The following is a 15,227-nucleotide window of genomic DNA, read 5'->3' as shown; positions in this document are numbered from 1 at the left end:
TACATATTTTTTTAAAAGTAGACAACCCAGGGTATTCAATATGGGGTATGTCCAGACTTTTTTAGTAGCCACTTAGTCGCAAACACTGGCCAAAGTTAGCGTTCATATTTGTTTGTGTGCGAAAAAAGTAAAAAACTAAATTGAACGCTAATTTTGGCCAGTGTTTGTGACTAAGTGGTTACTAAAAAAGACTGGACATACCCCATTTGCAATACCTTGGGTTGTCTTCTTTTGCAAATGGTATGCCATCATGGGGGTAATTCTCATTCCTGGGCTACCATACGCTCTCAAAGGCAACGTAACCAACCTGGTCGTTTTCAATGTAAAAATATTTGACCCATATATTTGACCCTGTAACTTTCAAAAACGCTATAAAACCTGTACATGGGGGGTCCTGTTCTACTCAGGAGACTTTGCTGAACACAAATATTAGTGTTTCAAAACTGGAAAATGTATCACAACAATTATATCATCAGTAAAAGTGCTGTTTGTGTGTGAAAAATGCAAAAAAAGTCACTTTCACTGACAATATCATCGCTGTGATATGTTTTACTGTTTTGAATCACTAATATTTGTGTTCAGCGAAGTCTCCCGAGTAAAACAGTACCCCCCATGTACAGGTTTTAGGGTGTCGTAGAACGTTACAGGGTAAAATACAGTGATAGCAAATTAAATTCTCTGGACTTTCGGCCTGGGTTGGCAGGCAGGTCCCTTAAATTGCAATCAATAAAATAACTTAATTATGTAAAAATATTACATAAATACGCACGTAGAATTTAAATATATATGCATATTTATATATTTGAAGTCTACGTGTATATTTATATAATTATTTATGTAATTTTGTATATGGACATATGAATAGTTCGCATTCTTTTTATTTATATATATATACATAGATATATATACAATTTCATTCTAAGTGTATTTTGATATAAATATATATATATATTAATATCAAAATACAGTTAGAATAAAATTTCGTATAGATATATAATTTTTTTTTATTTTTATTATTTTGAATTGTTTTTATTTAATTTAAATTACTTATTATTCGTATTTTATAATAATATATATATACAATATAATTTAATTATAAGTGTATTTTTATATTAATATATGTACATATTAATATAAAAATACACTTAGCATGACATTATATATATGATATATAGACATATATTATATAGGTATAATATATGTCTATATATCATATATATACACATATATAATAATAATTTTTTTTAATTAACTTTCACTTTAATTTTTTTTCAGATTTTACACTGGCAGGGAGACTGCCTGTCAGCACAGACAGTCCCCTTGCAGGCAGATACTTGGACACCTATTGTGACCATGTAGTCGCCCTGTTGGCCGATCACATGGCCACAGGGGTCCTAAACCGCCATGGGGAGACTGTCTGGGCTGCAGGCAGTCTCCCCACACCGGGAGCACCGCCGATCGCCGCCGGGGGAACGACGGCGATCGGGTAAGTACATTGGACGGTTAGGACGGTTCAGGACCGTCACCGGTCGGCAACGCAAAAATGCCGATGACGGTCCTGAACCGTCCTCCGTCCTTAAGGGGTTAAAGGTATTTTCCAAAGTAGGAAAATACCTTTGCAAAATATTTATATACATTTAAAGTGTGGTTTCTGAACAAAAGCACTTAGTCACTTTTTTTTGTTATATAATATTGCACATAGTATCCCCACTTGCCTAAATTCATTTTTGTTTTTAAAGGCACAGGGCACTTTACTTTTTTGGTTTTGTATAGTACACGTGATTGAGCTTTTTCACTGTATATAGTGCTGCTTATTACATATTTATTATTATTAATTGATCCAGCGCCATAATATTACTTGTGTTTTTTTAGAGTTCAGTTTGTGTGTGTATATATATATATATATATATATATATATATATATATATATATATCTTTAGAATATGTTTTTGATGGATAATTCACATTTAAGGTTAGATGTGACTTGCCTCTACCAATTTAATCTATTGCAGTGGTCCATATATATCCGTGCTGCTGTACGTAAAGAGAAAGGTCTACCTATCCTTGTGGAGCTCCTTCGAATAGATAATGACAGAGTGGTATGTGCTGTTGCAACTGCATTAAGAAATATGGCCTTAGATGTCAGAAATAAAGAACTAATAGGTGAGTTACTGTATTTACTTTGTCATTGAGTTTATTATTTTGTATTTATAATTGTGATGATAGAATAATGCTTACTAAGTAAGATGTATTTGTTATTACTTGTGCACCAACTGATACCAAAAATTACTGAATTGATTCAGATTTGTTAAAAATTGGTGAAATAGCCAGCTGGGAAAAATGGCCTCAGAATCTTATAATAACCAGAAGGTCAAGGTATGTTGGGATTCAAATTAATATAAAATACAAGCATCCACTGGAATAAATCATTTGTTCTTTCCTGGATGCACTCCATGAGCTGAGGGTAGGGCCAGATTAAGAGCCCAGTGGGTCTGGAGCTGACAATTATGATGGGCCTAATTACATAATCTTATCAACCAACAATAACTTAAACAACCATACCTCCCAAGCGTCATCTATCTGATGGAGATGGTGTTGGAGGGAAACTCAAAGGATGCAGCTATATGAAAACACATACTCTATACTAATCTCTCTCTAATTCATGCTTTCATCTTTCAAGTAAACCCATAACCCCTAACAGCAGTGTCCAGTGAAGCAGGAAGTCAAAGGGCAGGGTAAAAGGGTGTGCCACTGACGCGAATCACATGACCAGACCTGCCAAACGGGGTGAACATGCCCAAAAAGGGGGCATGTCTGTCCAAAGAATTGCAAGGTCAGCCTGGCATGAATGCATGTCAGGCTGCATGCCAATCATGCATGCTGTCCAGCTAAGGGCATACTATGCAGGATGCACCCTGAGTTTGACATAAATGCATCAAATGATGCGCCTACTCCACGCTTTCTAAGGACTGTCCCCTAGCACTCACATGTTCACTTGTCTCCTTATCGTCTTACTAGCAGGCAGAAGTTCCTGGTATATAGTCTGGGACAGAGTAAAGGTGTATGTAGTGAGTGTAGAAGAAAGAGGACATGCCACAGTGTTAGAGAAACCAAAGTCAGCATTACCTAAACTTATTTTATTGTCAGCCAGTCCACACAAGTTTTGTTGCCATACATCCAAGCCTTCAAAACTTAAAGGGACACTATAGTCTCCAGAACAACTACAGCTTATTGTATTTGTTCTGGTAAGTAGAATTATTTGCTTCAGGCTTTTTGCAGTAAACACTGTCTTTTCAGAGAAAATAACTCCACTGACCACTCCTTAGATGGCTGCTGGAGGTGCTTCCTGGGGCAGTACTGCCTAGTGTGCAGCACTGCCATTCAGTGTCTCCACCCTCTGCATGCAGACACTGAACTTTCCTCATAGAGATGCATTGATTCAATGTATCTTTATGAGGAGATGCTGATTGGCCAGTGCTATGTTTGACTTGTGCTGGCTCTGCTCCTGATCTGCCTAGTTGCCAGTCTCAGCCAATCCTACGGGGAAGCATTGTAATTTGCTCAGACCACCACTTCTGATGATGTCAGCAGACAGAGTCAGTTCAGAGGCAGAGCCAGCAGCTACAGATTACAGAATACAAGTAAGATGTTACTATATTTAGGGAGGCAAGAGGGGGCCAGTGAGGCTAGATGGTAGTTTTTACGTAATAGGGTCAGAAATACATGATTGTGTTCCTGACCCTATAGTGTTCCTTTAAGCAAGAGTATGTGAAGAGTAGTTAGGGTTGCCACCTTTCTTGGAAAAAAATACCAGACTTAATCATTTGTATAATTAATTAGTTATGCTTGACATCACATGATGTAAATCACAAGGAGTGACATAAGAGAAAATTCTGTAAAATCACCAACAAACTACTCACAGTTTGATTCTGCTGTATAGATGAATTGCTCCCAGTGTCTCCCAGTCTCGAAAGTCACCCAGTGTCTCAGTGTCCCTGTGTATCACAGTGTCAGTGTCCCCATGTCGCCCAGTCCCCTAGTCTCCCAGTGTCTCAGTGTCCCTATTTCACAGTGAGACCCGGGAACACTGGGAGACATGGGGGCACTGAGACACTTGGGGACACTGGGAGACATGGCGGCACTTGTGAATACAGACATGGGTATACAAGGGAATCATGAAGACACTGGGAGACATGGGTGCACTTAGACATTTGGGGACACTGGGAGAAATGGGATCAATGAGACACTAGGGACACAGAGACATGGGGACACAGGCACTGGGCAACATGGGGACACTGAAACATTTGGGGAAATTAAGACACTAGGGACACTGAGAGACATGGGAACACAGACAGTGGGTGACTAGGGGACACTGGGACACTAGGGGACACTAGCAGACTAGAGACACTGGCTGGGAGACAGACACTTGGGGATGCTGGGAGACATGGGGACACTTGTGGACATAGACATGGGGACACTGGGAGACATGGAGACACAGACATTTGGGGACACTGAGAGACATAGGGACACAGACACTGGGATACTTGGGGACACTGGGAGACATGGGGACAATGAGGACACTGGCTGGGAGACATGGGGACACTGGGAGTCATGGGGACACAGACACTGGGAGACTAGGGGGAACTGGGAGCCATGGGGACACTGAGCCACTAGGGACACTGGCTGGGGGACTGGGAGACATGGGGACACTGTGTCCCTAGCGTCTCCGTGTCCCAATGTCTCAGTGTCTCCCAATGTCCCTATGTCTCCCAGCGTCCCCATGTGTCTTAGCATCCCAATGTCTCAAAGTGTCCCGTAGTGTCTCAGTGTCCCCATGTTTTCCAGTGTCCCCAAGTATCTGTGTCCCCAGGTCTCCCAGTGTCACCTAGTGTCTGTGCCCCCATGTGTCTCCTAGTGTCTCAGTGTCCCCATGTTTCCCTGCTGCCTTTCCCACCATCCCTCACTTACCTGAGCTGTAGAGCTACTGTCTGCACTTTATGTGCTGTGTAGCGGATCAGTGATTAGTAGAGTGAGGCAGGGATATGCTGTAACTTCCTATCCCTGCCTCTCTCCACACACAGTGACCCCTACTGGCTGGTGCTGGTATTCCAGAGTAATCTTTGTGTATACTGAGAAAAATACCTGCATTTGTATTGCCGGTATTACTGCAATACCGGCATGGCCAGGCAGCCTCAAATACCGGCTGTGCCAGTAAAATTCCAGTCAGGTGGCAAAAAAAAAAAGTTAATATTATTCTTTTTTGTTTTAAATGGGCCTATTCCATGGGCCTGGGCCTGGATCTGCAGCTCCATCAGCCCCTATGTTAATCCGGCCCTGGCTGAGGGATAAGACTAATATAGGCGAGGTGAGGTTTCCTATCTTTCCACTTTCCTGTCTCCATCTGCTGTGTTTAGTCAATTAATGGCTTTAAAAGATGAAGTAAAATTTCCACAGTAAGAGTAGGTGAAGAGGGGGTCAGGCAGTGGGCACCTTTTGCACCCCTGGTTTTGGTTAAACTGCTTGCAAACAGTTCCACTTAGCCAGGGCTTATTGGCACTAAACCCACTACATTGTGTTTTTTTAGACTGATCCTTGAATTAATACTAAATCAAATCTAAGTATTTTAAAGGTCACCTCTACACACATGCTTGCTGAAGTGCATAGTCTGTGAGATGTATCCCATCTTAATTGAACTTTATACAAGTGCCTATTTCTATGAGAAATTAACAATTTTATAAATCTAAAATTACCTAAATTTTAGAGGTAATTCAGGTGAATATCCCTGGCTGTTAGATTGACAAATTATGTTAGCTGCACTGCACTTACTGAAGTGGCAGGTGGCAGGTATGCTCTGCTAGGGTATGCCAGCCTTCTCTTATAAGTCCCAGTGAGCCTGTGAGTATGCATGTCCACAGGGCTCCATTTTACCTGGTACTCCCTGGCTTCTGCTTCCTCCCCGACTCCTGTCTCCTCCCCACCCACTTGCCACAAGCATGTGCACGCAAGTAATAGTTATGATAATATCACGTAATATGTATGTATGGAAATTTTGAAAGAAAAAAATATATATTTATACATATATAATTATAGATATTGTAACAACAAACACTGAACTTAGGGAAGATTTGCTGTGTCAAAATAAAGAAAAATTATGGAAACCAAGACAGGATGATGTTGCGCAATGACCAGGCTAGTACCCTGAGGCACTTACGGTGTTGCTTCTATAGGGCTTCCTTGTGGGCCAGACAGGTAGTCCAGCACTACATGGAAATACAAGGTTCCTTTTATATTCATTTGTTGAAAAAATGCATACAAACCATCTCCAGTTTTAAAAAAGATTTTTATGCAGTCAAATACGTATTAAATCTTCTACAGCCTCACTTTTTATCCTGACTAACGTTTGTTTTTACCTTTTGATCCTTTGCTGCAGCTTGTACTTCAACTTACTTCAACAATAATCCAAAGTAAAGTTAATGAATAAAACCCTTATGTTAGCCTCTAACCTTCATCTGAAACATAATGTTCTATCTTTTGTTTTTTCCTATCATTGTTATTAAACTGATATTTTTGTTTAGTTGTTGGAAACACTCTTTTAAAATATGTCATACAGCAAGCAAAAAACACCTACTTATATATGCAAACATATGGATTGCCAGGTTGGCCATGTAAAAAATCGAACTGAGATAGAAACATCTGTACAGAGAGGATAAAATAAGACATGGAAGCATATATTAAGAGTAGTTTTCTTCTGTACTATGCCAAGAAAGCATTTGAATATGAGTTCTATTTAATATTTTATGCACTGCAGGAATAAAGATTAAATTTACCTTGCTTATATATAACTTCATTTACAAATGCCAAACTTATTCACATCTAATATTCTACAGCTCTTTGTATTGATAGTACCTCACATCATAAATACTGAATGTTCCAAATTATGCAGACAATATGATTTTCCAAATAAATTTGCATTGGGGACTTTATGCTTAGATAACATAGTACTACACAAACATGTGTTTTGTCAGAATTATGCAGTGAAAGCATTAATGACATCACAAGGACATTAGTTATTATAATAATGTTTCTTATTTTATTTTATTTTTTTGTAATGTAAAGTTTATTTACTTTTTTCAGAGGCAATTAATGTTGGGGAAGGTTGGGGTACAGAAATAAAAGGGTGAATGGGTAGGGGAAAAGACAGGTTACAGATAGTCACAATTATACATATACAGCTGGGTACTTTTAACATTTGTCTACACGGTTTACTGCCGACTGGGGGTCTTCAGTGCCCGGAATCCAGTTTTTTACAGCATTTTACAGAATATCACATAAGCGCATTTTACCTGGTTGCATTGGGTGTTCATTTATGGATGTGTGGTGTTAGTGGTTTCCCTTGCCTTTATCTAGGAGCATGGAGTACACAATTCTATTCCCACACCTCGCTCTATGGTATGTTCCATGCTAAATGGGTGTGAGCCCTCACACCTGGTGGTTTCTGTCGATACTACTCGCAGTATCTCTTGTCAAGTGATGTACCCTCTATCCGGTAATCATATTAGTGGCCCCCAGTTCTGTAACCTTGGGCTTGATACATGCAACCCATGTTTCGTGTGCCTTGTGAATGTGTTCGTGTTCCGAATTGCGTCATCGCCATAAGTTCATACTCCCAATTTTGTTCTATCTGTTTTATCAGACCCTCCACAGAGGGAGGTGCCTTTGTTTTCCACAGTCTAGATATCAGCAAGTTTGCTGATACAATGGTGTGGTATATTATCGTCTTGATGTGATTCGGTGTACCACTCGGCAACATGAATAAGACGCAATTTTGTGGGTTGTCTAACCGTGGAGATGGCAATACTTTGCGTAGTAGTTGGTCTACCTCCTTCCAGAATGTATCAAGTATGGTGCACGACCACCAAATGTGTAACATCGTTCCCGCCTCACTCCCACACCTCCAACATTTGTTACTAGTGTTGGGCCACATCTTGTGTAGTCTATTCGGCACTAGATACCAACGGTACATTCTTTTACATTGTAGTTCCAGTTGCGTATTGCATGCTGTAAGCCCCTTGTGTGCTGAGTATGCGGCATCCCATGTGTCATCTGGAATTGTTAGCCTCAACTCTAGATGCCATGCCGTTTTTATCCTGTGTAGTGAGTGTGATTGGGACCTGACTAGCTCCTGATATCCCCATGAGAGAGTTTTTCTAAGGTTTGTAGTGCCCACACAGTGTTGTTCGAACCTAGTCATGTTCATCGTGTCCTCTGTATCTTTCCCGTCTGCCACAACAGATTTTAGTTGTAAGTATGAGAACGTGGTATTGGTAGGTAGTGTGTACTCCGTCCGTATTTCTGGGAGTGTTTTCAGGCGCCCCCTATCTATAACTTGATACATATGTCGTATCCCCCCCCCCCCCTTACCCATGTCTCCCACTGAAAGGTTGGGATTTCCAGCCCTATTGTTTGTTGCGGTGTGGCTAGGGGAAGTGACTGCTTTGTCACCATCTTATTTCTCATTGCGTTCCATACTTGTAGTAGGGTCTGGGTGCTGGGCAAGAGTTTGTCCTGCGTACATCTGGGGCATTTTTCCTGCCACAGGATTGCTCTTAGATCCCTTTTGGGAGCCCAATGTGATTCTATAGCTACCCACTGTGGGGCTTTGGTGGGATGGTTTATTTGTGCTATGTTGTGAAGAAATGCTGCCCTGTAGTAAGCTGTCAGGTTCGGGAGGCCCAGTCCTCCTTTCTGCACCCTTTGTTGTAGGATTCCCGCTGCTACTCTAGCTTTTTTCCCTAACCAATATGAAGGTGTTAATGGCGTGTTGCATGTTTTTAAGATATTGTTTCGGGATAGGTATTTGTAGCGTACGGAAAAGGTATTGGATTTTGGGAATAAGCGTCATTTTTACCGCTGCTATGCGGCCAGTCCACGATAGGAATTTCCCCTTCCATGCCTGCATGGAGTCTGTGAATTCCCTAAGTAAATGAGCGTAAATGTGGTGAAATAGTTTGGATGTTTTTTTTGTAAGTTTAAGGCCCAGGAATTTCAGGTAATCGTGTCTCCAGTCCAGGGAGAACGCCGTGGTTACTCTGGTCATGAGATCTTCTGCTATGTGCATCCAAAATGCTTGCGTCTTAGTTACGTTTAGTTTGTAGTAGGAAACCGCTCCATATGTATGTATGTGCGTCATCAGGTTTGGCAAGGATATCAGGGGTTGTGTTAATGTGACCAGAATATCATTGGCAAAGAGGTTAAGCTTATACTCTCTGTCGCCTAGGGTGATGCCATGAATGGATGATTCTGCTCGGATGGATGCAGCCAGCGGTTCTAATGCTAAAATGTACAGTAGCGGGGATAAGGGACATCCCTGCCTAGATCCATTTGTTATCGTGATCTGTTTGGATACAAACCCCGCTTTAAGGACCTTCGCTGTGGGACGTGAATATAATGCTCTCACTGCGTTTATGAATTGCCTGGGGAATTTGTATTTCTGGAGTACTGCCTCCAGAAAAGGCCAGTTAAGGCGATCAAAGGCCTTTTCTGCATCCAGTGAGAGCAGAACGCCCTCTACCTGTCCCCTGCGTAGGCTGTGCATGAGGTCTAACACTTTCATTGTATTGACCGATCCCTGCCTACCAGTGGTAAAGCCCACCTGGTCATCGTGTATCAATGTGGGAATGATATGTTTTAGTCTAGTTGCCTGAATTTTAGCATATCATTTCGTGTCTGTGTTGAGTAGCGAAATTGGCATGAAATTTTGGCTACATGTGGGTGGTTTCCCTGGTTTGGGTAGCGTTATTATGTGTGCCCCTAACATATCTGCCGGTGCTTCTGCTTTGTGGGTGGTAGAGTTAAATAGATTAGCTAGGTGCGGTGCAAGTATAGCTGCAAATTGTTTATAGTATGTATTGGTGAGCCCGTCGGGTCCTGGCGCTTTCCCGTTTGGGAGGTGTGCAATGGCTTGTAGGACTTCTTCCTCCGTAATGGAGGCTTGTAGGCTCCCTATCTGTGCCTCGTCTAGACAAGGCAAAGTTACTCCCTCTAAGTATTGTTCTATGGTCGTTTGTGACGGTTGGGGGGTAGTCGGGTCCTTACCTAGATTGTACAGTGTCTCGTAATATTCAGCAAAGACATCACTGATGTCCTTGGGCGTAACCCTTTTTTCCCCTTTCGAATTTATAATAAATGTGATTTTTTTGTGCGTTTCTGTGAGATAATCTCCTTGCCAGCAGTTTGCTCGCTCTATTTCCCTGGGTGTAGTGTGTTGCCTTAAGCTTCCGCATAGCAAATCCCACCTTCACTAAGTCGTGCATTTTAATTTCTTCCATTGCTACTCTGATTTGTCCTTTAAGTTGCGGGGTCGGTTTCAGTTGGTTCTGTCTATTTAGGTTGTACAGGGTTGATAGGCAACCTTTCCTCTTATTTAAGGTTGCCTGTTTTAGTGCACTGGCTTTCCCTAAAAGAACTCCTCTGACTACCGGTTTTTGAGCCTGCCATAGCGTTTCCGGGGAAATGTCAGGTGTTTGGTTTGTGGCGAAATAGTGGCCCATGTCATCTTTTAGTTTGTTGCAGAATTGGGGGTCTGATAGCAGTGACTCATTAAGTCTCCACGGGCTGCGGTGTTTGTAATCGTATGCATCCCGTAGTTCTAGCGTGGTCGGTGCGTGATCCGACGACGTTATATTATCTATGGAGCATGCTGTGAGTTGGTTTAGGAATGAGCCTTTTAAATAGAACCCATCTATCCGCGAGTATGAGTTGTGCACCTGAGAGAAAAAGATATAATCCCTCTCTCCAGGGTGCAGAACTCTCCATGCGTCGTAGACGTCGTGTTCCCTAAGCAGTCGTGCTAGGGGTTTGCATTCCCTCTTTAGAGTAGCTTATCTGGGGGTGTTTGGCTGTACCGTGGTGTCCCATTGAGGGTCAAGTATGTGGTTTAGATCCCCGCATATGATTGTAACGCCCCTCTGGACTGGTTGAAGCAGTGTAATTATTTTGTGTAAGAAATTCCTCTGGTTCGTGTTTGGTGCGTATAGATTGACTATCGTGTGTTCCAGATTATTGATTTCGCATACCAGTATAATGTATCGTCCCTCGATTCGTATATCAGTTTGAAGGACACATACTTGCTAATGAGAATGGAGACCCCTTTAGTTTTGGATGTAGAGGTGCTATGGAACTGCGCTGTGTATTGTGCCTGTGCTAGGGTGATCGACTTTTTGAGGTGGGTTTCCTGCAAACACACCACATCAGGGTGTTCTCTGCGCAGGTCTCTTGTGAGACAGTACCTCTTCACCGGTGTGTTCAGTCCTTTTACATTATGACAATATATTTTCATATTATATAGTTTTATATCGGGGATTTGTGTTTGAGAAGACTAATACGTCTATCTCCCAATCTTTGAGTCTTGTTTTGCTGCTCGCTTGCCCTGTCTTAGCTTGTCTCACGTCACCTAGCCTCTCCTGGTGTTGTGCTATTCTTTCCTGATACTCCGAATCTTCCCCTATGGGGATTACGTCGTGAGTTTGTACCTGCCTAGTGCGGTGGGGTGGGGTAAAAGGGTGTACGGGTAAAAACAACAGTAGTACATTCATGATGCATAACATTAGGAGCCAACATCATAACATATATGACAAACAGTAAATCAACAATAGAATTGAACACTTCCCACTGAAGGGTGGGGCACCTATGATATAATTTTTTTTAACCTTTCTTCATAACTAAAATGCTCCATTCCTTTTATCAATTTTGTAGCTCGTCTCTGGACTTTTTCTAGTGCCATGATATCTTTATTTGGAACAGGCACCCAAAATTGCACAGCATATTTAAGGTGTGGTCTTACCAGCGATATATAAAGAGGCAAAATTATATTTTCATCCCGAGAATTTATGCCCCTATTTATACATGACAAAACCTTACTGGCTTTAGCAACTGCAGATTGACATTGCATATTGCTGCCTAATTTGTTGTCTCTAACAATTCCCAAACCCTTCTCGTGTGTGGTTATCCCTAATTCACTACCATTTAGTGTGTAAGTTGCTTGTGCATTCTTAACCCCGAAGTGCATAACTTTGCATTTCTCTACGTTAAATTTCATCTGCCATTTTAGTGCCCAGTGCCCAGTCAGTATATATATAATATTACTCCTTGGAAGTATATACTTTGCTCTTTTATCTTTTTCTAAAAAAATCTGGTTAATTCATTTGGATCATCTGACCTATGATGTCACACAGCAGTTATTTTTGAATTGCCCTCCCATATTTAAGCAGCTCTCCTCCTTCCTTCTGTAAACACTTTTGAGAAAGCCATTGTATGGTGAAACGCGTTAAGTGTATTTAAGTATTGTTTTATATAGTTCTTTTACCCTATTTTTTTTATCTGTTATTGTTTTTTTTTATCAATAAAAGTACTTTTTATTGGACCTGTTTGCTGCTGGATTCCTGTACTCCATATCCTTGGTGGGGATAATGCCACCTAATGACAACAGCCAACTGAGGAAGCCTTTTAACAAGGCGAAACGCGTTTTGTATTTTGAACTACTACTTTGGACTATTGAGTCTATCTAGAAATATCTGGCACCAGCATATTGATTTTTACATTCTGTTTTTATTTTTGGAGAAATAAAATTACTTTTAAAGGATCCTTTTACACCTGGCGTTTCTGTATTTGGGAGCCAGTCAAGGGATATAAGAAAAACCGCTAAGTACGCTGGGAAAGAAGGGTTTGGACAACCCCCAAATGGTCTAGAGGATTATGCCACTCGAGTCATACGAGGGTATGACTCCAGGCTTGTGAGTTTAATTATTCTTTCACTCCTTTTATTATAGTGTTTTAAAGACATATTGCACTATTTTCTGTACTGATTTTATTTTGCAGAACATCCGCTGGATTTCAATTTTAAAGCTCCACCTTTTATATGTATGTATGATTAAGTGTTTTTAAGTGGTGTAGGGGATACCACTTTATAGGTGTTTTAGAGCTGCTATATTTACTTACCTCCATATTGTGCACATATTTTGTTGTATATATAATACCAACTAAGCCTATTAGACAGAGCAATCCCTATTTGCTCTATCAAATGTGAGTAGTTTTTATCTATTTCATTTTATTACTCACTTTTTACAGTCTACACTATTGTGTGTTTTTTCTCTTTTACTTAAATAATCAGAGAGAGACCACCAGCACTTATATCCTAGAGTGGGGATCATACCACTTCACGCCATACCCGTGGAGCCACTCTATAGGCTCTAGTACACGTGAGTGCACATCTTTTATAGCTATATATTTTGTTATTGAGTCTGGCATATTGCACTATATATCTGATTTCTCCTACATATCTACAAGAGTAGCTTCATCCACCATATCCTCAGGCGGGGATTATTCTGTCCAGGCGCCAATTTGGAGCTGCACCTAAGCTCCCATGAGTGCATATAATTTTATTTACCCTCACCTTATTGTATTATTTACGTACTTCACTATCAGTTTCCTATTTCTCCTCCTTTTTATAGTTATATATACACACTCCAAGGGCATTCCAGGCACTGCACCTCCTTCTGTTTTTAACTGCATCAAACACCTTTCCAAAATCCAAGTAGTTCACATCCACTGCAACACCCTGATCTATACTTCTACGTACTTCTTTGTAGAATGCAATTAGGTTAGTTTGACATGACCTATGTTTCATAAAACCATGCTGATTATTGATAATAACACTGTTCTTCCCAATGAATTCTTGAATGTTATTCCTTATACAGCTTATTAAGAAGTCTATGATTAAACAAACACCGAAAGTATTTGGTTGGGAAGTGCTTGGGAAGGAGTGAAAGTCTTCAGTAGCTGCACATACTAGATACGCAGCTTTTGCAAGCCAATATGTCAGATATACACAAGGGCAACACGCCAAACAAGTTTATAGTATGTATTATCTGTATATTGTATTTGGGTGTGCAAATACTAAATTGTTATTATTTATTTATTTACTTATTTATTTTAATGTAGTGATGAACCTTGAACTAAATTGGGTGAAGTAAAAACTAAAAGTGAGTCTTTTGGTTCTTAAAAGGACACCATAATTGCATCATCTCCTTTAAGTGGTTGTAGTGTTTGGAGTCCCCTGGTGCTGGCCTTCCATTCAGCACTAAAAAGTAACTCATGCCCTCTGTGCTGCATGGGCCACTGAAGAAGCATTGACCTCAGCATCAATGGGCAGATGTGATTGGCAGTGTCAGCTGACCACTTGCAGCCTATCACAGTGCCATTGCAGATATGAATTGATATGGCTACATGGTTTGTAATCTTTGCCTTAGCCAAAAATATGTATTATCTAGAGTAGTGATTCCTGACCAAGTCCTCATGGGACACCAACGGTCTAGGTTTGTTAGTATCCACATTGGAAATCTAAATCCTGAACTATGGGTATGCCATAATGGAATCACTAATTCTGACATTTTCAGGTATTGTATTTTCCTTTTTTTTTTTTTTCTTCATTTTTTTTATCTCTCAGTTTGCTAAATCACTCAAATGTAGGCAAAAATATTTTTTGCCACTCGTGTGTTTTTGCAGACAGGAGAGAAAACATTTGCAATATATGTCCTGACTACAAAATATAGGATGACATTTTCTTTGGAGGAAAATAAAAATGTTTCCTTTCTCCTTCCCTATGGTAAAATTATACAATAAATCATAATATTGTTAGAAGATCACGCTTTATATTACCCATAATATATATATATATATATTTTTTTTTTTTTTTCTCCAGAATTTTGTGCTAACTTTATTGTTAGAATATTCATATGGTCACTGAACCAAAAAGTATTTTTTTTCTGTAAAGTATGGAAGATTTTCTGAAATCTACTCCTACAGCTGAAAAGATCACTTATTTTGGTACCCTAAAAAAAATCGATGGCTGGAAATAATTGTGTTATGCTGAAAGAACACTATTGTGCTATAAATAAATATGGTTTTATTTACAACTTTACTATTCCCTATTCTCCCCATTTTATAAAATAGTCTCTTAACTCTAATCTCTCACTGCGGGTCTACTACTGACAATCTCGAAGCCAATCCAATGCTTCTTATATAGAATCATTGGGAGGCAGAGTGCAAGCACATCAGTTGTTGCCTGGCACCATTAGAGCTTCTCATAGCAAAGCATTGAATCCTGTATCATTTTGTAGCATCCTGTAGCATCAAAGAATTTAGGAAGACCACCCTCCCAGCTGTCTGAC

At 40.3% G+C, this 15,227-nt stretch overlaps 1 protein-coding gene across 8 annotated transcripts in view; it reads left to right on the top strand.

Annotated features, from left to right (window-relative positions):
- CTNND2 (catenin delta 2) overlaps positions 1 to 15,227 on the top strand; it is a 1,082,982-nt gene that overhangs the window by 945,077 nt on the left and 122,678 nt on the right. For all 8 annotated transcript variants that reach the window (XM_063451948.1, XM_063451945.1, XM_063451947.1 and 5 more), the window contains one exon: positions 2,013 to 2,163. In XM_063451948.1, coding sequence (XP_063308018.1) covers positions 2,013 to 2,163 — 151 coding nt within the window. The remainder of the gene's footprint in view (positions 1 to 2,012; positions 2,164 to 15,227) is intronic.

Source organism: Pelobates fuscus, chromosome 4, assembly GCF_036172605.1.
Source record: "Pelobates fuscus isolate aPelFus1 chromosome 4, aPelFus1.pri, whole genome shotgun sequence".
In the NCBI taxonomy this organism is placed as follows: Eukaryota; Metazoa; Chordata; class Amphibia; order Anura; family Pelobatidae; genus Pelobates; species Pelobates fuscus.
The sequence above is the reverse complement of the archived record's forward strand: the minus strand, read 5'-3'. Positions and strand labels throughout refer to the sequence as shown.